Below are 26298 nucleotides of genomic sequence, written 5' to 3'. Positions count from 1 at the left end.
CAAACTGTTTTACAAGATAGTGAGGAATACATAAAATAATACATAATACATTAAATATAAGGATAGGATGTGAATTTTAAACATTGTGGATGCGTGTGTCATACAGAATCACACGAATAACATGGAGTGAAAACCCTCAGATAGCAATTTAGAAAGCAGCTAATAAGATATAGGCTAAAGAGCATTGAAAGCAAGAGAGAACAAGTGGGTCTTGAAAGTTGATTTGAAGCGAGCGACTGTGGGAGCTACAAGCACTAAAGCTGGGAGAGAGTTCCAAAGAGTCAGGGTCATGAAGATAAAAGAGCGCTAAGAGTGTGATGCACTTTTGCTTGAGTATGACAAGCAAGCCAGAGTAATATTAATATGATGACCTATTAACCTTTTCACACCTAATTTTAATTTTAATTTAATTAAAAAAATATATTAACTTTAACACTATTATGTTGCACTGCTGGATGTATTGGAAGATTTCTTAAATAACAATGAGTGTATTGCACACCATGCAAAATTTAAATCCCCAATGAAACACCTAAAAGTGTGTCAAGTGAAAATATTAAAACTACTCGGAAGAAAAATATCTGCAACTGTGATCCCCCCACCCCCACCCCCCTCATCCATAACGTAATAATGACACAAACATATTATATCCTTTGAAAGTTGGAGTTCTAACGTGAACCAGAACTCCCCCACCTGCCAGGGCCCGCAACCCAGATCTCAATCCAACGGAGTCTCTGTGGGATGAGCTGAGACGCTGAATTCAGCAGCTCCCACAGCCACCAACATCCCTGCACTGGTATGTGAACTGAATGACAGTTCATTGGATAATGATGGCGGTGTCTACGCCACATTACAGCTGTAATTCATGGGGGAGTGTGGCAATGTGCCCCGCCCCTGTGTGTATTTTTGTGTTTTATGTTGTATGTTGCGTGTGTTAATGTTGGTGTATTGTAGTTGGTACACGGGATATAATGTGGGTAATGAGCACGAGGATTGCACATCACTTCACGTGCATTTAAAGTATTTAATATGTGAGCACGGGGTTGCACAGAATTAGTTCACGTGCTGGGATTCAAGTGAATAATTAATTAGTAATTGAATCCCGGCACAACAGTATATATAGATGCACATTTTACTAAAAAAAATAACAATTGCTATTGCGTGCTGGTAGGACCAGCGCAATACTTGTTTGTTTATTTTTACTCACCGTGTTTGTTTGTCTGTTCGTCCACTGTTTCAGTGTTAATCCGTTTTGTTTGTCTGTTTATTTTGGCTAAAGTGCCGTGTCCTGTGTTTTGTTCAAACCTTTTTATTTATAACAAACCGGCGCAAGCAAGCGCCTTCATCATTTCATTTCACCGTCCTGTGTGTGTTTCCTTTCCTGGGTCTGACGTCATCACTCAGCCAGGGAGTTTTTTTTTTGTCAATATCCCAAGGTGGAAGCAATTTCAATTACTGTTCCACACCTATGCTTCTTTAACATTTTAAAATCCCTTCTGGTTTTGCCCTGAGGACAGCTGTTTAGAGGTAATGTTATGCAAGGCTTGATTAATTTCTACCAAAACATTTAGCTATCTAAAGTTTCCATTCATTATTTGTGGCAAATGTATTAACGGCACTTTTAAACATCAATTCAGTGTTAATAACGTTGTACATGCAAGGGATTTTTCTTATTCACAATAAAAAGTCTTCACAGTCAAGGTGCAGACACTTGCTGGTGAAAATGTACCTTATGGGTATCACTGTCATTCAAATGATACCTAAATACCATGAACACTGTGAGAGAAGAGGGGCAATCTGCAAGGGTACATAGAGAATAACTTCAAAAGCCACTGCATTCTGCCATGGTTTTAAAACACTAATCTTAGAGGGCATCTATTCTTTCTAATCCAGCAATGATGTAAAAGACAATGAGGTGTGTAATAATTATGATCTATTAGAAATCTATCTAGCCACCCTTTTATGTGATGCGAACTGCTAAAAATGAATAAGTATTTAAAATATATGCTCTTAAATAATGTCCAGTAAATATAAATACAATACAACAGAAAAATATAGATATTAGCAAGTGAAGCAGTTGTGTCCTCTATTATGTGCAAGTGTGGATTATATATATATATATATATATTGCTAGAATACACACTTTAGACCACTACATTCACGTAGGACAAGCCAAATCAGAAGTAGGCATACTGTATTCAGGTTTTCTTGATTTAAAAATTAAGGCAATACGTTTTTTTGTTTGTTTTAAATCTACCGATTACCTTATTTTGTTTCAAAGCATGTTGTGTTTGGATTATATGGCGATATTGTTGTGACAGGGTGGCTGTGCGGTGACGTCAGGCTAGAAGCAGGAACCAAACACTGACACCAGGTAGAACTGCAGTTAAAGACGCTTGCGCCGTTTTATTTAAATAATACAAAGAAATAAAATAAAAAGTTCAAACAGAAAGGACTTGCTCACAGAGTGAAAATAAATATTTAAACAAAAACAAAATCTCGAACACAAACAACACGATCAGGCTGGGCAGTAGCCTTCACTGATCCTATACGTTTTGGGTTTTTTATTTAGTTTCGTTTCTTTCTCGCTCCTCTCGCTTTCTCCGCTCTCGCTCCTAACACCCACACCGAACTTGGAGAGCTGCAGGCTTTTATGCAGGTGACCATCTCCCGATTTAGCAAAAAATTAATCACTTAATATTAATTTGGGAGATGGCCACCTTCTGCACGAGGTTTTTAATTTGGATGGGGCTACCCATCCACGCTCCTAAACAAAACAATAATAAAACAAAATCTGCTACGCCGTCAATACATTTTCAGATAAATACAAAATAAACAATAACACAGCTTTCGTCGTCATCTATACATAAATACAATAATAATTCATAAAACAAACAAATACAAAACAATAACCTGCACAGGGGTGGAGGGGGAGACCCCGTTCTAAAAATAAAACAAACAAGTCAATGTACAGGGCACCTCGCCCTGTTACAATTATATAAAAATAAGCTGAATTAGTAGTTAGTCAGGATTTGTGACATTAATTAAAATGTTTTGCTTTGCTTTGGACATAAAATGTTAACAGTAATTAACAACCATAGTTCAGATAGAAATGACTTCTGTTAAAATATAGTATTTTTTATTATTATTACAGTGTTAAAAGGACATCTGATGCAGACACACGAATATTCTTTTCAGATGTTAAAAACTCAAGTCCTTTGTATTTCTTTTTTTTATAAATCGGATTTTAATTTGAATGCAGGCTGTGCCTTTTTGTTTAACTGCTATGCACAACGTTTTTAGTTATTGCATCTTCTGTTAAAAAAAAAACAGAATGTTTGTTCTTTATTTTGAAAATTAGAAATTCAATACATCGATTATCGTTGATAAATCTCTATACGATAATCGAATAAGAAATGAGTTTGCCAAGTGCACCACAAATCTATATATATATAGGCTTCTGATTTTTGGTTTTAACTGATAAAAACCGATAAAACACCCCCGATACAAAGAAATTCAATCGGTGGATAGCCACCAGAAAAACAGTGGAAATGGTTACTCAATTCATGTTGACTTCACCCCTTTCCCATTAAAATATAAAACCTACAACAAATAAAAAAATTAATTTCCCAGTACAGCTGGGCAATGTCCCACTTTTGTATCTTTCATTGATTCGTTCTGAATATTTTAAACCCACCCCAACTACCAAGTGGCAGCACATTCCTACATTTCTATTGGAGACTCCACTTGCCAGATTTAAAACAAGATTACAATTAGGAATGGAGGCTGGTTCGCAGGATTTAAAGTTGTATTACATTTAAGATACGGAGGATTTAAAACAGAATTGCCAATTGTGGCAAAATGTAAAAAAATGCCTCCACACAAAAACCCCAGAAGAATGTGCCCGTGACCATAGGGATTTCGTTGTGGAAGACAAGGAAATAAGGTACAACTGAAGTGTACAAGTACTGTCGAGTTACTATACATATTGTGACAGAAAATTACACCCAAGCATTTTGGAAAGTATCTGAAAACACTAAATTCATACAGTATATCCAAAACGAAAGGCCAGAAATTTTTTTTTTACATAAAACTCAAAAATAGCTAAAAAGAAGCACTAGAGAAGTCTATTCTCCAGAGTAGGCCATTACATCTCTTTTCAGTAATCAGTGTATCAAACTGCTAACTAAACACCTTCCACCAGCCTGTTAAGTTATAGATTATATATATTTTTTCAAAAGTATTGGGTTTCCTCTCTGTGCCAGGTAAAACATATGCATTACCTTTAAATGACCAATTACATTAACTGCTCTCCACAAAGCCCAGACACGAACCCCTTTGAACATATATGGGATCACGCTGCCATATCCAACTCCATATCCAATCTGATAATTTGCAGGAACTGGTGGATGTTCGACTAGACCACATTGTGATACAAACCCTCACTGGTTTATGTTACTTTGTATTCAAACCAGAGCACTGTAGGTAGTGCATTACTCTGTCAGGGATGTATGTAATATATACATAGTGTAAACACACATTAACACAATGGATATTGACACTGGTAACTACCACTTAATTTCACAAGAGATTTAAAAAAAAAAAAAACACCAGACAAACAGGTATTTAATTAGTGTTCCATAGTTACGCTCAACATTTCTTTGCAAGAAAATGTGATAAATACCCTGGAGAACACAAAAATGAATCATTCAAAATGTGTCATTAGTCACATTCAATCTTCAACAAGGAAACTTTAAACTAAATTGTGGCCTTTTGACACTTAATTTAATTAATTGAATTGAAATACCGCTTTAAAACATGACTGTCTTTTCATTCTGCCAGATATTCAACACAAAGAGTACACAAGCAATATACTTGGAATCTCCATTTCTTTTATAATTGGACATTTGTAGTTTTTCTCCACAACAGAGTCATGGCAGCTTAGTGTTCCGTAAAAGAGTCACATACAAAATCCTGTTTCTAACAGGGCACTGAGATCTACCCTATGGCTTTCATATTTTAATTCTTCAGAAATGCTATTGGCTAATTTTACATATTACACAGGGTTATGTTCAAAGGTTCGTTCCCTAGCCAGGAATTCGAAGGCAGTTCTAAACCTTCGAAGGTTCATCAGGCGGCATTCACGCACTGTATATTTTTATTTTATTTTTTCTCTATTTATAGAAACCATTTGACAATGTGTGAATACTATAAAATCACATGCATGCAAAATTCAATCTTTTGATTTGTATAATGCGTATTACTAAAATAACATTTGTTGTATTAAAATCTCCTGCCAAATCGCTACACGTAGCAACTCTATATGGCACTGCTGATGTGCAATAGAGCAGGGTATATTATGCCAAAGCACTGGGGGGTACCTATAGCGGTTGTATTGCTTCAGTAAAATATGCAGTGAATACCTAGTGTACAATTAGAAAACCGAGCACCGTCCCCCTCCAGGCAGAACTTTATTTCTTCATTCGCCATCTCGACAGCAAAGCATTATATAAAAAAGCCTCTATCACTCCCCTCCTCAAAAAACCTACCCTCAACCCCACCTCCCTCCAGAGCTACCGTCCTGTCTCCCTCCTACCCTTCCTCTCCAAAACCCTCGAGCGGACTGTACACCGCCAGCTCTCTGCTTTCCTGATCAACCACTCTCTGCTCGACCCTCTCCAATCTGGCTTCCGCTCTGCTCACTCCACTGAAACCGCCCTCCTGTCTGTCACCAACTCACTAAAGTCTGCCCGAGCTGCCTCTCTCTCCTCTGTCCTAATTCTCCTCGACCTCTCTGCTGCCTTTGATACCGGTGATCATTCTATTCTACTCTCATCTCTCCCTGGCCTGGGGATCTCTGGCACTGCTCTGGCCTGGTTCTTTCTCCTCCTACCTCTCCAACCGCACTTACCAGGTAACTTGGCGTGGAGCAACTTCCACACCTCGCCCTCTCTCAACAGGAGTCCCCCAAGGGTCAGTCTTGGGTCCTCTCCTGTTCTCTCTCTACACCCGCTCCCTGGGCCCCCTCATCTCATCCTATGGTTTCTCATACCATTTCTATGCTGATGATGCTCAGATTTTCCTCTCCTTCCCCACCTCTGACTCCACCATCCCCTCCTGTATCTCTACCTGTCTGTCTGCTATCTCCTCCTGGACACACTCGCATCACCTCAAACTCAACCTCTCTAAATCTGACCTCCTTTCCTTTCCCTCCTCCTCCTCCCCCTCCTCTGATCTCTCTATCTCCGTTCCTCTGGAATCTACCACACTCTCTCCCTCCTCCTCAGCTAAGAACCTCGGAGTCATCCTGGGCCCCTGCCTCTCTTATTCCCAGCACATCTCCACTTTGAGCAACATACGAAGAATCTGACCCTTCCTCACCAACTACTCCACCCAGCTCCTGGTCTAGGCCCTGGTACTCTCCCGCCTAGACTACTGCAACTCCCTCCTGGCTGGCCTCCCTGGGTCCGCCACCCGTCCGCTCCAGCTCATCCAGAACTCCGCTGCCCGCCTGGTGTTCTCTCTGCCTCGCTTCTCCCACGCAACTCCACTACTCCGCTCACTCCACTGGCTCCCGATCACCGCTCGCATCCAGTTCAAGACTCTTGTACTAGCCTACAGATGTCTTGACCAGACTGCACCCAGCTACCTCCAGACCCTCATCTCTCCCTACACTCCCACTCGACCTCTCCGCTCCTCCTGCACTAGAAGACTGGCTCTACCTCCTCTACACTCCCCTGCCTCCAGAGCCCGCTCCTTCTCCACCCTTGCTCCGCAGTGGTGGAATGACCTTCCTACAGATGTCAGGACTGCCCAGTCCCTGACCACATTCCGGTGCCTCCTTAAGACTCACCTCTTCAGACAGCACCTGTAGAACTCCTCTGTTTTATCACCCTTCCTTAAATGCGCTTTACTTGCTCTTATCTGCCCCCTATTTTACTGCATTTAATCCTGTACTTCAGAGTACTGTAATCTGCCAAGTGTTTAATCTGTAGTATTTTTGTATTTAATCATATCCTGATGTAACTATCACTGACACTGTTATCTGCTGTATTATTGAATTGTATTTTGTCACACTTGTACTTGCTTGAACCAAAGTCATTGTATTTATCTTGCTCTTAATTGTTTTATTACTTGTACTTTGATACTTGAAATGTATTTGCTTACGATTGTAAGTCGTCCTGGATAAGGGTGTCTGCTAAGAAATAAATAATAATATTATTATTATTATTATTATTATTATTATTATAATTATTATTATTATTATTTATTTCTTAGCTGATGCCCTTATCCAGGGCGACTTACAATTGTTACAAGATATCACATTATTTTTTACATTCAATTACCCATTTATACAGTTGGGTTTTTACTGGAGCAATCTATGTAAGTACCTTGCTCAAGGGTACAGCAGCAGTGTCCCCCACCTGGGATTGAACCCACGACCCTCCGGTCAAGAGTCCAGAGTCCCAACCACTACTCCACACTGCTGCCCAATATTAATATAATATTATTATTATTATTTTTATTATTATTATTATTATTATTATTATTATTATTATTATTATTATTATATTGGTAGTAGTATTAAAGTAGTAAAATGTGACTGACTGATAACCTGCTTGGAACGGTGACTGTTAAATAAAGTTTTGTTTGGCCTAAGTCAGCTGCAGTTCTCTCATTGGCAGCAGTAAGGTGCTGCTGCAATGCAAGCTTACTGTATATAACACAAGCAGCATCAATTACATGTACAGCAGTGTGGAGTAGTGGTTAGGGCCCTGGACTCTTGACCGGTGGGTCGGGGGTTCAATCCCAGGATGGGGGACACTGCTGCTGTACCCTTGAGCAAGGTACTTTACCTAGATTGCTCCAGTAAAAACCCAACTGTATAAATGGGTAATTGTATAAAAAAATAAATAAATAATGTGATATCTGTATAATGTGAAATAATGTATAATGTGATATCTTGTAACAATTGTAAGTCGCCCTGGATAAGGGCGTCTGCTAAGAAATAAATAATAATAATAATAATAATAAACAACCTGTATTTTTATTTAAATTATAAAAACATGATTACTGTTCTATATAACGTATTTTTAAACTACATGTGAATGTTTTATTCCATTTATATGGATTAATTATGCAAATTAGTACCATTGAAGGTTCAAACCTTCCTTCAGTAATGTGTTACGAACCTTCGAAGGTCAAAATGTACCCTGCGTTACAGCCCTACCTACAATACATAGGATATGAGTTTGCTCTAGAGGGTTGCATGACCCTTAAAGAAAACTACAAAGTTGTACTTAATGCATTATTTGCTCAGATGTATTCTATGAAAGCAGGTGATTACTGTCTTTGATAATGACCAACAGCATTATTTCTTTCTCCCAGCAAAAACTACAACATTTGACTAGTTTTCAGCTAGTCAGAGATGCCTATAAATGAAGCTGAAGTTTCCATGGAAACCCTTCTGTAATAATATGGAACAGTTCAAACTCACCATCTTGTAGAGGATCAATGCCTGTTTCTTGATCATCTGCTTGCAAGGGGTGTGTGGTTTCAAAATTGGGATGCTGCATCTCTACAACCAATAAGAACCTGCAAAGAGAAATACATATTCTTCAGTAACTGGTATGCAAGAGAGTTCTGCTGAGGGATTAGACCCTTTGTGCCACTGGGGCTGGTTTCTTTTAGTCCAGCCCTTCCTCAGGATAGAATACCTGTATACCTGCAATTAAATATGTAAACTATTTTTTAAAAACATAAAACAGAACATATCTTTTATAATGATATCTTATTTTAAAGTAAATTATTAGTTATAAACACCACAAATTAAAGTGAATATGTACAGGTGTGGAGCTAACTTTCGTTTTGTTTAATATTCCTATTAGTTTGATTAACTACTTTGGGCTCGTATATGTAATTTGAGCATTTCTCCTTTGAAATTAGAAACAAAATATCCACATCAGATATGTCTGCGCAATTACTTTTTTTTTTTACTCTGACGTAATGTTTTCCTGACCCCAAGCAAATTGACCCCTTAGCGATCAGGTGGACGTGCACAACACTCAGGTACCATCGAGATTATTGACAGACAGACAGGCTACACATCCCTTCAGTCATGTAATGTGGCCTTATGCAGCGTCCATGTCTAAAATAGCCATAATTTAAATACTAAATCTATATATTACATTAATGTATTTGAACTTTTATTGTTGGAGATTGCTTAATAAATGTTAACGTTTATCAGTTTGCCTGTGCAATATAGTAGTCTTCACGTATACAGGAACACCTCCTAAGAGAACACATCGCCTAAGGGAACACCCTTGTGGTGAAACAGATTTTTCCCCATTGTAAATGCTCTGGCTAACAGGAACAGGAACAGGAACTTCGCTTAAAAGAACACTTTCTTGGCACCGATAGCGATTCGTTCACAACGGATACGGTACCACTTTGTAAAAAAGCTTCTTGTCATCACGAGAGTGTCTTGAGGGACAAGGATTGTTTTATTAAATCTTTCCAGAACCGCCGTCATATCATTGAATTGTTTTGTATTCTGATTTCCACGAGTGCACCTCATCGCTACAAAATAGAATAGAAACAAACGGCGAAATGCGTTGTTGTTTCTCTTGCTACACACAGTTGGAAATTGTTCGAGCTCTTGAAAAAAACCTGAATCACACAGAAGTCGCCGAGCAATTTGGTATTTCCCGTTCTGGTGAGTTGCTTCACCGTTCTGTTAAATAATGTGCATGTCTTGTATCTGCTGCATTTTCTGTCATGTGTAGGGGTGCTGTGTTAATTTAGTTTGACAGTTACTTTATTAACGGTAAGTTAACCCTAAGGAACGGCCATTATTTTTGTCTCTGCCATTATGATAGAGACCAAAAGACACCCGCCAGCTAATTTCATAGTGCACAGCGATTTATACTTTTTGATTGTGTTTTACTTTAGTTTTATTAACGTTAGTTTGTGTTACTTTATTATTATTATAGTTTATTAACATACACTTACCTATTGTTTTGCTTTTACTGATTCAGTTCATTGCATATGTTGATATATGTTGTACATACATTAAGACAAGCAATACATATGTATTTATTTATTTATTGATTGATTCATATTGTGTCTGGTGGCTAACTCTGTCTTATGCCTCGTTTCCACTGTGGGCCGGGGCTGGCGGGCCTTGGCCAGATCAAGCCAACAGACAGGCATTTCTTTTGGCATGATTCTAAAGAAACCCATAGCAATAAAAACTGCCCGAGCTATGGTTGCTGCAATTGAAAAAAGTTTCGTTGCTATTTTTTATTTTCATGCTATACACTACTGTAGACAGCATTTTCAAGACCCAATTTTCCGAACCAAAAAGAAGCTTCCATGTTAAACACAATACATAAATCTAGCACCAGTAGCAAGGAACACATCTTTAAACATGCATGATTTCCAAGCAGGTGACATTTGTGTTTTATCTATGCCAGAAACAAACATTCTTAATCAGCTCAATGCAGATAAAATATTCCAAAAGGGGGCAGACAGCAGCCAAAACAAACAGCTAGGTTTTGTCGTTGTTGCGTTTAGCCTGGGCAAAAAAGAATCATGATCTCTCCCGTAAACCTGTAACAACCCCCAGGACACATTTATTATAGAATCACTGTAGTGCTCTGAATGCTTACCAAAGCATGATCACTGTTAGCAGACACAGTTTCCTACTTTCAGACAGAACAGTAAAGTTTATATGCCAGTAGAGTGCCGCTTGTTGCTGTCTTAAATTGTTTTGTAGTCAGCCCGCAGTTTTTTTATTTTGTCCCGGCACTGTTGTGGTGTTCGTGTCAATCTGGACTTTTGCTATTTTTTCATAGACTCGAATATTCCGCACAGCGCCCTTTAACTGTTTTTGTATTTCCGAGTCAGCCCATACTGACCTCAAACATTTTGTCTCCTCGTTTTCCCACATGCCACCACAATTTTGTTAGACGGCAGCCATTGTAAGGGTTAAATGTTTTTCTGTTCCCCTGTCAGCTTCCAATACAAGCACAAGCCTCCATGCTACCTGATGACGTAGTTCCTGTGTCAGCAGTCTGGCCACATCGGGTAAGATAAAGCAAAGCAGGCCAGAAAAAAAACGTCCGTGGCTGGCCAGGGCTGTTGTGGCCAGGAAACACCTCCTTTACGTGGAAAAGAGGCATTAGAGAACACTTCGGCTATAAGAACACTTTGCTTGCTTCCCGAGGGGTGTTCTCTTAGCCGGAGAGTTCTGTACTATAATATTATTACCTGCAAGATGCTGGCTCTGTACACACAAAGACTTAAATGTAAAATTATATTCAAAGGAATCATAAACGCAATCACTATATTAAATGAGACAAGTTTTACTGTCTGTGACACATTGAAGTATGAAAGCAAGCCTGCTCATCAGTCATTTCTGTTGTTGGAGTGGCACCAAACAAAATGTTGCATTTGTTTTTAATATTTTTTTTTTTTAAAGCTGCAGCATGCCACTAACTTGTTCAAATGTGCACCAAAATTGTATTAATTGCTGCGTTTTGATACAGTACATTCTTCCATCGTGCAACCTTTCTTGCACTGATTTATCAAAAAAGCAGATCATATTGCTTGTCCAGTTTGTTTGTTGCGGCTGGCTCACAAGCCGGTGTCTGAGAATCAGTGGACGCCAAGCGTTCAGAGAAAAACACATCATAATCTCAACACGAATAAATAATAGACTGTGAAATACATTATATGGCTAAAAAATGTGATGCCATTTCATGAAAAGCAAAACAAAAAAAACAGCAATTATTGAAATTTGCAAACAAGTAAAGGCCTACTGTATGTGTAGCTAGGCTTTTGTTTTTCCATGCAGACACCAGAAGGGAACACTTTGTTACAGTATTTTTGGTGTAGTCCCAAAATTCCTTTATGCAAGCGGCTTGGCCAGCGGTTGTACAGAGAAACAGACTTGCTGCTGTACATATCATGCAATGCATTTTATTGGTACTACCTATCAGTTTGGTTCTTTGGTTTAATGCCTTTTTGAAGAGCTCCATCAAACAGGTACAAACTGTTCCATCTGATATAGATGTATTGAACTAATCTCAAAAAGCAAAGCAAAATACCAGTGCCTATTTTTCTCTCTTAAAACTGAATAGGCTTGAAGACCTATTTAGAATATTCTGTTTTTATATATTAAACCGATAAACCTGTGTTTTGGCAGTATATTTTAAATTATATCACTCAAGCGGCACTCTTTTCCACATAAAGAAAACAGCTTTTAGAATATGAGCAGTGTCTACTGATCAATCATCAATTTTGTGGACATAAGTAATACGCTAGAAACATCAATGCATAATTTCCTTAGCAATGGGCTTAACGACTACGGACCCAAACAAACCAGCAACAGTTTTTATGGCGTTACGGTTTTATTCCGTGATGGACCGAAAAAAAGTTATTGTAAATATAAAACTGCTGTACAGTTATGCTTCTACTAATGCATATTAAAGTTTTTCTTGTGTGCAACAACTGCCTAATATTTATGACTAACATTGGCATTATAGCTACAGTGCTGTGAAAAAGTATTGGCCCCGTCTGATTTTCTGCATTTTTGCTTATTTTTGACACTGAATGTTATCAGATCTTCAACCAAAACCTAATATTAGATAAAAGGGACCCCGAGTGAACAAATAACACAAAAATTTGATACATTTCATTTATTTATTAAAGAAAGTTATGCAACACCCAATGCCCCCGTGTGAAAAAGTAATCGCCCCCTTAGACTGAACAACTGGTTACACCACCTTTAGCAGCAATAACTGCAACCAAATGCTTCCTGTAGTTATTGATTAGTCTTTTACAGCGCCATGGAGGAATTTTGGCCCACTCCTCCATGCAGAACTGCTTCAACTCAGTGACATTTGTGGGTTTTCGAGCATGAACTGCTCGATTCAGGTCCTGCCACAACATCTCAACGGGGTTTAGGTCTGGACTTTGACTAGGTAGGCCATTCCAAAACTTTAAATTTCTTGTTTTTCAACCATTCTGATGTAGACTTGCTTGTGTGTTTTGGATCATTGTCTTGCTACATGACCTAGCTGCGCTTCAGCTTCAGCTCACGGACAGATGGCCTGACATTCTCCTGTAGAATACTCTGATACAGAGCAGAATTAATGGTTCCTTCAATAATGGCAAGGCGTCCAGGTCCTGATGCAGCAAAGCATCCCCAAACCATGACACTACCACCACCATGCTTGACTTTTGGTATTAGGTTCTTACTGTGGAATGCAATGTTTGGTTTTCGCCAGACATAACAGGGCCCATGTCGGCCAAAAGGTTCCACTTTTAACTCATCTGTCCATAGAACACTGTTCTAGAACTCGTGAGGATCATCCAGGTGCTTTTTGGCAAACTTCTTAGTGAGCAATGGTTTCCGCCTTGCTACTCTGCCATGAATCCCATTTTTGCCCAGTGTCTTTCTGATGGTGGAGTCATGAACACTGACCTTAGCCCAGGCGAGAGAGGCCTGCAGATCCCTGGATGTTGCTCTAGGGTTCTTTGGGACTTCCTGGATGATTTTATGCCTTGTTCTTGGAGAGATTTTTGGCAGGACGGCCACTCCTGGGAAGATTCACTACTGTCCCAAACTTTCTCCATTTGGACAATATGGCTCTGACTGTGGTTCGGTGAGCCCCAGAGCCTTAGAAATGGCTTTGTAACCCTTTCCAGACTGATAGGCATCAACAACTTTTTTTTCCGGCGGTCTTCAGGAATTTCTTTTGTTCGTGGCATGATGTGCCTCTAGAACCTGTGTGCTGACAACTTCACTCCGATGGTAAGGGTCAAAGTTAGTTAGATTTATGCTCTCCTCACAATTAACAGTAGAAGTGCTTACTGTAGCTACATATTTATAATTTTATTTTAAAAAATACTTATTTCAGTCTAAATCATTTAAAAACAGATATATTTATTCTGTTTTCTGATCTCCATGCTGCTGATCAAGCTTGAACCACACGTTTTATTGTGTTGGTTCTATTTGTAATTTCTTGCAGCACAAGTTTTGCTTTTGTGGATGAGGAAAGAAGTTACAAGAAATACATGTCTACAATTATTTATTTCAATTATTATTATTTTTTTTTTTTTTTTGCAAAACTCCAAAAATGCTCATTCAAAAGTATTCATACCCTGACAAGGAAAATGAAATTAATAGCTAGCTGAGGCATCTTTAGCAATAATAACCTCTATTAAAAGAAATGGATATTTGTCAATGAGCTTTTGGCATGATTCTTTAGAGATTGTTACAGTTCTGAGGACTTCTCTTGTGCACAGCCTTCTTCAACTCATAACAAAGATTCTCAATCAGATTTAGAGCGGGACTTTGACTAGGCCATTCCAGAACCTTGATTTTATTCTTCTTTAACCATTCTGAAGTAGATGTTGATGTGTGCTTTGGATTGTTGTGTTGGAACATCCAGTTGATTGGCCAATATCTTTTGGCATGCTATGGAATCCATTTGCGATACTCAAATGCTTGTAAATGTTCTTGTATCCTTTTCCAGCTTTATGACAATAAATATTTTTTCTGCCTGAGGTCTTCAGATAGCTTTTTACTTTTTTCCACATTGACTTTAGTAATGACAGCAATCATCCTATGCATAACCCTTTTATACCTACAATCCAGCATTTTCTAGACTTTTCAAGAATTTGGTTCTGAATTATCATAATGACATTTTTAGCATCTTGTACACAATACTATTATAGCATCAAAGGGTATGAATACTTCTAAATTAGCATTTTTGGAGTTTTGCCAAAAAATTGCTGAAATAAATAATTGTAGACATCTATTTCTTGTAACTTTTTTCCCTCATCCACAAAAGCAAGATCTTTGCTACAAAAGATTTTTCCTAAAATTATGTGTTTTTGAGAAATTTCTAGAAATTATACATTTCCCGGGTACCCGGATCTTTTTTAGGTAATGATTAAAAAAAAAAAAAAATCACATATATTAAGGTTTTAGGCGCATGATACATATTTATATACTTCTTTACCAAGCAGGAGAAAATGAAATTTGCAAACCCTGCCAAGGAAATATTTAGGGAGGAAGCACACTTACGTAATGTGCTCCACATTATTTTGTTTTTATTTTATTTATTTGCTTATTTATTTTTAAATAAAGGCTACTTATTTTATCTTTTTGGTAAGAAACTATATTTGCTCAATAACTGTAGGTAGAGCATTCCGTATTGGAAGCTACACGGTTATTATTAATGGATCACTGAGTTATCACTGACATAAACCAACAGGATGTTATGTTGTTTTGTTTCCGATTTAGTTCCTGAGAAGAAGAGAATAATTGTTTTTTTTTTTGTTTTTTTTTTGTTTGTTTTTTAAATGTAGTAGTCACCAATTATTTTTTTTATTTTCTCCCAATTTAGAATATCCAATTATTTTTAGGCTCAGCTCACCGCTAACACCCGTTTCTCGCCTACTGCTTCTTTTCACACTGCAGACTCACCATGCAGCCACCTCAGAGCTACAGTGTCGGAGGACAACGTAGCTCTGGGCAGCTTGCAGGCAAGCCCGCAGGCGCCTGGCAATAGTTATTATTATTGAAGTGTACTTGCCGCTCGCTGTGTGTTATTGTTTTCTATAAAACACTGATATCCTGTCAGTTAAGAAAAGGCTTAATGCAAAAGCTTGCATTGAAAAACTGTACCGTCTGTGCAGTTAAAGTGCTTGAAAAAATGACATGTGTATGGGTGAATATTATGGGTAGAGCTGGTAACAGCAATGAATCCTTTTTTTTCAGTATGGCTTAATGCACATTTCTATACCCAATATCTAGTATCAATAAGTAAAACCCTGATATAGATGATTAAGTATTAGCTAAACCTCCGTTGAGCTAATCGAAATTCGTCCAAGCATTTAAATGAACCCGAAAGCCTTTTCCAACAACTTTTTGTTTCACAGAATTAAACAATATATACATTTTCCATTTCAATCAATCAATCAATATTTATATTGCACCTTTCATACAAAAAGTATATCAAAGCGCTGCACAGCACAAAACAGAAGAAAATCACAATATAATTCATGTGTATAGAAATTAAAAGAAAAACAGAGTTTAGAATTCACTTTAAAAAAAAAAAAAATGGTTCAACTCCTTTTAAGAAAATACCGGCCAACCCAACTTCTAAAATGATCAATTAAAGCGGTATGGTCCACTGTATCAAAAGCAGCACTTAAATCTAAAAGAAAAAGAACAGATACACAGCTAGAGTCTGCACTTAACAGAACATCATTCACCACTCTGATGAGCGCAGTCTCTGTACTGTGCACAGAACGGAAACCCCACTGAAATTTTAAGCACTTTGTTACCCTCAAGAAATGAATTCAGCTGGTTTGCTCCTACTTTTTCTAGAACCTTAGCTAGAAATGGCAGATTTGAAATAGGTCTATAATTGTTTAAAGCAGTAGGGTCTAGGTTTGGTTTCTTAAACAGAGGTTTAACCACGGCCATTTTTAAGGCATAGGGAACTACTCCTGATGTCAGTGAACTGTTTATTATAGTGAAGATAATTGCACTCACTTCATTGACAACTGCTTTTAGAATTGTGGTTGGAACTGGATCCAACAAGCAAGTGGAAGAATTAATTTGCATTACCAATTTATTGAGATCTTGTACTGTAATCTGTAGCAAGAAGAAGTTGTTTTTTTTGCGCTGTCTCAAGATTTAAAAGGAAGGTAGGAGTCCTCCACAGGGTATAAAGACTGTCTTGGGATTTCTTGTCTACTTCTCCAATAAATGCTGTTAAACAGAAAACAATTCTCTCAACCCAAACCCACACAAACATTAGGCCTTTGGTTATTCCACATGCAGCACTGCATTCACAATACGCATCTACTAATCAGATTTACAGGGCACTTAAGTTTCAAATAATTTAGAATTAAATTAAGTCATCCAAATAGCTGAATATTTAATGGTATTAGACTACAGGCTATAAAAGTGATATTATATAACCTCCCCCAAACAGGTCTCGTGGCATCAGGGGGTCTGACCCACACAAGATAAATAATTTTAACAGATGTTAAAAATAAAACCCTGACACCAACCCCTTTTCATGCAACTCACATTTGTATTTATTCAAACAAACCTTACATAAGCAGAACAGTGGAGTGGTTTCAAAGTAGGGTCTTAAAATATTAAAACAAAAAATACAAATGACCAAAATGAACTAACATAGTATATGGGATATAAAGTGATTACGTTTCTCGAAGAGAAACAGATACACCCTCAAGGTGCACAACATTTTAAAGCAATCGACTTTACAAAGAGCCATCTTGATGCATCCTCGTATAGCCATTATGTAACTAGTTATGCAGACCTTCCCTTTCATGGTCCTGGATTTAAATGTAAAAAAGTAAGTGGTGCTTTCACACTGTGTCAGACTGCAGTGGAGTTATATGCGACATCAGTGTTCAGCCTATGAAACTTAATTTAGTTTATTGAAATGTTCCTGTTATTGCAGGATATAAAGGGGTTGGGTATATGGTAAAACATTGTTAATATGTTAAATACTTTTATATTATAAAAGAGATTTGTGCAGTTCGAGTAGTTCCGGCTGCCCAGTGTAATACAAGACGTACATTTTAACTAATTATAAAATCACAAAAACAGACATTGTCACTTCAGTTCCATGGGGATATATAAAACAAGACATGAAACCTAGACATTGCAACAATTTTTTAAATTTTTTGTATTAACTTATGTTATACTTACTGTCAAGAAAATGTACTTGCCTTCATTGACTTTTTCCGTCAGATCAAGAGTTTGATCTGCAAAATAGAAAAGTGATGACAGAAATGTTAACCTCGCACTACAACGGACCCTATTGGAAATCTTAACCTCGCACTACAACGGACCCTATTGGAAATGTTAACCTCGCACTACAACGGACCCTATTGGAAATCTTAACCTCGCACTACAACGGACCCTATTGGAAATGTTAACCTCGCACTACAACGGACCCTATTGGAAATCTTAACCTCGCACTACAACGGACCCTATTGGAAATCTTAACCTCGCACTACAACGGACCCTATTGGAAATCTTAACCTCGCACTACAACGGACCCTATTGGCCAGGCACCCAGCGAGCTCAAAGCGAGCACCTTAAGGGCTGGCCTTTGTCCTCCAGGGGTAGGTAGCTTGCTGACTGTTGCTGTAGAGCTCCTGGATGTAAAGAGACAATTGGCTCAGCAGTGAGATACAGTATTCACACAATATTCATGTCTTTTTTAAGTATTTTATTCAATTAGATTTTTTTAATATTTACAGTTATTGTATATGAATACTGGGATTCAATCAATCAGGTGTCAGCATCATTAACAAACTGTTCACCGTCACCAACAGAAATTAAAGCAAAAACACCTGGAATATGAGACATCCACTTTTAACTAGGAGGCAGTGTGGTCCAGTGGTTAAAGTCCAGGGCTTGTAACTAAACGGTCAGCGGTTCAAATCCCACCACTGCCACTGACTGACTCACTGTGTGACCCTGAGCAAGTCACTTAACCTCCTTGTGCTCTATCCTGCGGATGAGATGTTAAATCAGTGTCCTATTGTAAGTGACTCTGCATATAATGCACAGTTCACAGCCTACCTCTGTAAAGTACTTTGTGATGGTGGTCCACTATAAAAGGTGCTATACGAATAATTTAAAAGTATTATTATTATTATTATTATTGTATAAGGAGGCAAAACTATGGCAAGGGAAAGCCACTTCCCCTAACATTTTGACACCAGTTTTCAAAAGGCTAACTGAGCATGCAGACAATGGCAGCAGTTTACTATTCCACAAGAGAAAGCACTGGAATATATGGTATTTAAGTGAAATCCATAGCTGGATAATATGAGATGTTTTCCTAATAAGATGATCAGATATATGTTGGTCTTTCAACATTTCACCTACATTCGTTATGAAGGACACTGATTTAAATGCTGAGCCATGAGGACATTTATTCCACATGTATTATTATTATAAAAAAGTATATATTCATATAAATAACTTGTATATTAATGCAAATATTTAATTTATCAATACTTCAATTCCAGTTTCAAATAGTTAAAAAAAAATACTAGGAAGTAAAATACTAACTTTAATATTTAATTTATTAACATTAATAACTAGATTCCGTGGTCAAATATTAAAAAAAAATGTTTTAATAGTAGAATACTGTAGAGCATAAGATATAGAGGGGGTAGCAGGTAAAATCCCCAAACAACTTCAAATTAAAATAATTATAATAATCATTATTAGTTTTATATGAATTTGTATTGTACAAAAATATATATAATATAATTAGTCACTGCCATCAGGTTTAGGGAAATGATGAATGCAATTCACTAGTAAAAATAATCAAAAATATTTATATGTACATACAGTCTAACTTCACTATAACGAACCCCCATTTTTAACGATTGAAGCAGCAAGAACCGTTTTTTTCAATGGAAATTAGCCCCTTAGAACGATCACTTCTACAAAATCTACCCGGATAAAGCGATCTTGGTGCTGACTGACACTGAACTTTCTCCAGTGTGAATGTGTTATTCTCTCAGTGAAAACAGAGACCTTAGTCGGCGAATTCGAAGATGAGGCTGATTCATTAATAACCTATTGTAGTGCGAGTCATGTGTGACGTATGCAACCGTTGCCATCTTCAAACAAACTGCAACCATGGCAACAGGTGTGAGGAGTTAACGAGACTGAAACAGCACGCATTGAGAAAAGCGCAAAAAATATGAAGCAATCTATGCTGGACATGTTTATCAAGAGAAAGGGCATGCAAGTGTACTTTTTATTTTTTCATTTCTTTACAGTTTTCTTTTAAATATTGTAGTGTGCAAGGGGATAGGGGTCAGGGTTGGTAGGTGACGCAATCAAATATGAAGACATAAGCCCGGTACCAGCTCCTGCAAGGAAGGTATATCTTCTGTACAGCGGTATTGGAGCTATGCTTCAGTGCGGGAGGTCCCGGGTTCGCATCCCACCTCCACCTGTGAAAAACCCCGCCTGCAGGAACTGTGATCGTTACAATATACGGTTCAAATGTTGATCAGTGTGAAGTTGTCTTGAAATAACAACTTTATACTGTATAAAGATGTTCAATTCAATTTGGGCGTTTCTTCATTATTCTGATACAGCAAATTGCCAAACACTATTATAGTGAACAACCTGATGTAACGAACATTTCTGCAGGTCCCAGGGGGGGTTCGTTATAATGAAGTCAGACTGTATATAATAACTGCTAAACCATCTACACTGATCTGTTGACACATTTATGAAGGTGCACAGGACAGTTGCAGAATGGCAGCATTGTATTTTTATTTTTTCTCACCACAGATGGCAGTATAATATTGGGTATTTTAATAGCATTCTTAGCCTAGCTCTACCACAGCACTAACGATCCTGCTTCCAAGCATTTTCTATGATGATGCAGGTCAGCCACACATCTGTACTACATGTATTTACAACATAACCATAATTCATTATAGCAAGAGGGTTCCAGCATGTTTAACTTGTACATTGTTTAAGTGGAAGAAAAATGTAAGGTGTTTGTTTAACTATTTATAATCAGCAATAAACAGAGTTCAAATCAGGAGAAGCCACTTCAAACTAGCCACCACTCTTTCTTTACACTGTAACTGACAGCTTTTAAGCAGCTGGTTCCCACAATGTAATTTAAAGAGTCAAATGTTAATGATTTTGTGTGATATTGAATACTGAAGCAAATATGTTGCTTATCACAATAGTACTGCAGGTCTGCAGGCTTGATCCGTGACATGACGATATAAATGCCTTGCAGACTGTGGCATGTTCCAATTTTACTTACATGTTATAATTGTGGCCAGTCAGTGTACTAGTGATTGTAGAGTCAATTCATCATTTAAAGTTCTGTAAAATGAACACGCAGCTGACAAAGACCTCTGCTGATTAGCTTGTGTACAGTTAAATATCTATGAACTGAACTGTCTGGATGACTATCTGACGAGAAATGAATTTCTCAACTGTTATATTTGCATTAATAAGCAGTCGGCAGTGAACTGCAAGCAATTTATAAATTCCCTTTAGGTTAAAATCTGTTAATAATGGCTGGTTATGAAGTAATGGACCTTGATAATTGAACTCTCTGAAATGATACAATGTCATTTTGAATTATGTCTCTCTCTGTAAAAAGTAAAACGGTCTTAAAAGATTCATATACACTGTAAGCGTTTTACACTGAATCTCAGTGCAAAATAATCAATTATGTCAGGTACTTACTTAACTCTGAAATGGCAGCACACTTACTAGGTAACACATCAGGTGTCTATGCACACCCAGTTTGCTTAACTGCAAGTGTTGTATCTGCTTCTCATTACTATAAAAAGTCATGTATCTGTGAAACAAAGGAAATCTGTGGAACAACTGTATTTATTTATACATTTGTGAATCCTTTCTATTAGACAAATATATACAATGCAGGGTTAGAAATGTGTGGTACTAGTCCTAAGGACTAGTGCCTTTTGAAACTTGCTAGACCTTATGTAAACTTGCTAGTCCTTATGTGAAGTCAGAATCAACAACAGCTGTTGGGATCCCTAAAATATTAGGTCTACATTTTATTTTCCGAAAAAATTAACACTTAGATTTGCATTTAGATTTTTTTCACTGTATTAAAAAAAAGATACAATAAACTCTCATTCCCACACATACATTGATTGGGTTTCTGCCTCTGCCTTCCCCACATTCCAAACCCCAATAAAGTCTGTGTTATGCTTTTGATGTGCCTTGTTTGGCAGTCTTTGCCCTCATCAGTTTCACACAGTTATAATGATTACTTGATTTTTCACGTGCTTTAAGATCGATTCTATGTTAAAGGCAGACGACCCAGTCACCAACGTGCCACTCTATCTTTTGTTATACTGGACACAAACCTTGTAGTACATCTTATTTTCTGAAGGCGTATTTACTGCAGCCAGTCAAATTGTGAAAGCCTGGTTACTTGAAAAGTGTGCAGCCTCTTTTCTCTGTCATATTCCTTGTGTTTCCGAATCATTGTCTTTTTTTTTTTCTTTTGTGGTGGAGGGTCGCAACCTGGTAATCTCCACATTTTTGTAAAATTACTTTACACTTACTTCAAAAGATGCTACACACTATTAATTGCATTCACCACCGCATTTTAAATGTAAACTTTCGGTAATATAAACTAAATCTACTTTTTTAGACATCAAAACAGTATAAAAACATCAAAACACAAAATAGCTCAATTGAATAGCCATTTCCTCACATTTTACATGAAATCTTGTAATACGAATACGTTAGTAATAAGACATAGTTAAGCAATCATCCCTTAAATCTATATAGTTTTAAATACTTTAATATTTTACACTGATTAACGATCAACCTACCAAACAAATGTGTTGTGTTCAAGCAATTGGGCTATTCTAAAAAGAAATGCATAATTAAAAAATGAAATGTAATGTGAGGGAATTACCGTTTTTTATTCTCTTTTGATGTCTAAAAAGTACATTTTGTTTATATCGAAAGTTCACAGTTAAACCACGGCGATGAATAAACGAATAGAGTAAGTAATCACACTGACATAATTCAAAGAAGCGCTGACGCATTCGCATAATGCCAAATTTGTCATGACAAGGTGAGATGAAGGGAGGTTTCAGTTCTGAGTAACTGTTTTGCAAGCGTTATGAATGTTTGTTCACCACTGCTACACCCAGTTAGAAAATTGGTTTTTCCTGCATTTTTTAAACGCAAGCCTGTGAAAGTGAGAGTATATCTGTACACTTATTTTAAGCACTCGCCCACAGGACTACTGAGACAAAGACATCAACCAGTCCTCATCAGTTTTAATTCGCCTCGGGCGAACAGGTGAGTGTTAGTTTCTAACCCTGCAATATATTAATAGTAGATGCAGCAAACAGGTGTATAGTGGCAGTCATTTACTTGCCCATTAATGCTGTAACTAAAAAAAAAAGATTTCTGGTTTAGTGCAATACAAATAGCGTGACATCATGAGATTCATACTAATGGATTTTCTTTAACACAACTGAAAACCACCTTAATACCCTCTATACAAATATTAAATACATTCCCTAATATCAACGTATACATTCATGATCAATTTATCTCACTATACAATACCTGTAATAATGCATTTTGGAATTGATATAGTAAACATTCCCACTGGAAGAGATATGGGCAGATAGAAAATCATGCTCTGCACTCTTCTGAAACAAAATCTGTGGCTTTTTAAAAATGTTTATTGAATTTAAAACAATTTTCAGATTGCACTATATTTTGTTTTTCAATTGACGACTTCTAGCAGGGCTGTGTTCCAAGGTTCAAACGTTCGAAGGTTTGTTCGCTAGCCAGGAAAAAGTGCTTCAGTAAAATATGTACTGAATACCTAGTGTACAAGACGTAAGAGAAATGTTATGGTTGGGTAGGTATGAAATATAAAATATACGCCAACACTAACGTTTATCTAGTTTGCATAAAGATGTTCACCCAGTCTCAAGTATTTCATTTAAGCTATGTTACGTTTTGGAGAAAATTTGCATTTATTTTTAACAGACTATGGTGGGACCAGGGGAATAAATGTTATAAAGATGCATCAGGGAATCCTGCGTTGTGAAAAAAAAGTTGCAAGTAATAAAGTGTAAGTATTAATTAATCATTATTTTATAAAGGTTGCAGCCCCACTTTTTGGGTTAAAAAATAAATTGGCAAGAGCTGTATATGGAGATCCCAACTGGGGGTTACAGTAACATCTGATCTGTGTTTGGAATGTGAAACTGCCAAAAGATTATATATGATATTCGCAATAAGAACTTGTATGAACTGGAAACACTGTTTTCTTTTTTATTTTGTAAATAAATTAATAATAACATCACATGTTACAAGAAATGTTATCTATTTTGTATATTCAGCGGATAATCATGATCATCATGATAATTTAGCCGATAATAGATAACTGAAAATTGCATTATCGTCCAACACTACTTTATTTATATATATATATATATATATATATATATATATATATATATGAGTTTCGCAAGCAGCATCAATACATCAACAACATGGAATTTTATTTGTATTTAAATGATAAAACATGATTACTGAGGTGCATCCGGTAAAGGCACTCCGGCCGGAGTGCAGGATGCACCTTATAGCTTGGAGATCGTCGGTTTGAATCCAAGCTATGCCACTGCTGACCGAGGATGGGAGTTCTCAGGGAGCGGCGCACAATTGGCCAAGCACTAAAACACCACTGGTATAAATAGAACCCATCAAAAAGTTTTACAATAAAATGTTGTTCTGTACAGCAGTCCTATTTTGGTAGTGACTGTTATCTAAACATTACATGAGTAATGCAGATCTTTTTTCTTTAATGTAAAGAGACGTAGACATGATGCTTAGCTAGCAACTTCCTTTTGGATACAGTAATTGTGTATTACAGTGATGAGGTATCTACAGTCTCAGAACACCTGTCTGTTGATGTATCCTCAGTTTGCCTACAAGTAGTTTTTTTTTTGTTCAGCTCTGTATCACCCCCTTCATAAAACAGCTGACATTTTTGTTAATATTTATGAGAACTCTCATTCATTAATATTTCCTCTGTGCATTAACATTTCACCAGCAACAAAAATAAATGCCAACTGCCCATGATCAAGTTAAATGAAATCATACCATGAAATGCCAGAGCTTTTCTGTTCTTTAACACACTGGGTAATAGATTATACACAAACTTTATTAATAACTCACTGTATATAAAGAAACGTGGTATTCTTGTGTGTGTAGCATTGGAAAAAGATGGTGTTTGCTGCAAAGAATAATACCTAAGGGTAACTAAACATCATTTAAACATAAAAAACCAGTCCATTCACAAAAAGCTTTATCTCAGGAAGATAATGCATTACCATTAATTTGATTTTTCTTCTCTTTTGTCTGCTGCAAAATGCAAGAATCTTCTGCTTGAAGATACAAACCCTAAGGGGCCCTTACAATACTAATACAGGATACCAGTGATCCTAATGACAATTTAATCTCCAGTACTGCAAGGAAATTTGTGACAATTACACTTTCACTGTAACCACTGTATGACTCATGGGAATAGGATAGGTGGAATTACAATGGCTAAACAGATTTATCGATCTACTGGCTACTTAGAATATGAAATCACCTATTAAAAGCAAATTGTACCATAGATGGAGTGATCTGCAAAAAGCTTTCAAACAGTTACTGGTATTCTAACCAATGCAATAAAGCCCGAGGAGGGTCTGTAAAGCCTATGAATCAACTTGTTATTTCAGCAGTTGCCAGGAAGTTGACTCCTCTTTCATAGGGCTTAACAGTGTTCTGGCTATAAAATTATAGCTCACCTGAACTCACCAGCCAGTGACCTCATTTTCAAAAGCAGACAAAGGCTGACAAGACCATGATATGGCACTAACTGTTCTTGAGGCTCTTCCAAATGCTGTTAAGCTAATACAAAACTTCTGAATAAGGCAACTAAACAGCAATATTTAAACCAGGGCAGGGCCCAAAAAAGAACCCCAAAAAACAGTTATATTAAAGAAATAATAATAATAATAATAATAATAATAATAATAATAAAAAAAAAAAAAAAAAAAAAACATCAACTTCCAATTGGGGATTAAACAGTGCATATTGTACAGTGCTCACATTTAAAATGGATGCAAAGTAGACCTTACAGTGAGCACAATTGCACTATAGTACATATGGAAAATATGAGGATATGGCAACAGAGAAGTTCATTTCTGCAAATACACCTTAGTTCCAATTAAAAATGAAATTACTTCCATAGTCAATATTTAATTGATGGATATCACTTGTATCACTTCCCACCTTATAGATCCTTTTCCTTTAAACTTCTGGAATCCCAAAGACGCTTAGAAAATCTAATGTTCCATCTTGGGGAAAAAAAAAGAAAAGTTAAGCTATTTGTGCTTTTTAAATAGAAGTACTGTACAAGGACTGATAAAGATAATGATTCATTAACCTTGACCTCTTCCAACGAAACTATTGTTAGAAAACTAGCCTTGCCGATTAAGGAGTCAGCTGTTTGCAGTTCATAAGTCCTAAAGTGCCCATGTATGTACTGTTACAATCTTGGGCAGTTTCAAAAATCATCCCATGGGTTTTTACCTGCTGAAGCCCATTGGCATGGATGCAATAAGAACAGCGATTACTGTATTCTGTGACACACATTAACAGATGGATAAAATGTACAA

The 26298-nt window shown here is 37.0% G+C and overlaps 1 protein-coding gene across 1 annotated transcript in view; it reads right to left on the bottom strand.

Moving 5' to 3' along the window:
• LOC117394477 (TBC1 domain family member 5-like) overlaps positions 1–26298 on the bottom strand; it is a 169162-nt gene that overhangs the window by 92795 nt on the left and 50069 nt on the right. The window contains exon 2 of the mRNA XM_059010796.1: positions 8495–8592. Within this exon, the coding sequence (XP_058866779.1) occupies positions 8495–8592 (98 nt within the window). The remainder of the gene's footprint in view (positions 1–8494; positions 8593–26298) is intronic.

This window comes from Acipenser ruthenus, chromosome 3, assembly GCF_902713425.1.
Source record: "Acipenser ruthenus chromosome 3, fAciRut3.2 maternal haplotype, whole genome shotgun sequence".
Classification (NCBI taxonomy): Eukaryota; Metazoa; Chordata; class Actinopteri; order Acipenseriformes; family Acipenseridae; genus Acipenser; species Acipenser ruthenus.
The sequence above is the reverse complement of the archived record's forward strand: the minus strand, read 5'-3'. Positions and strand labels throughout refer to the sequence as shown.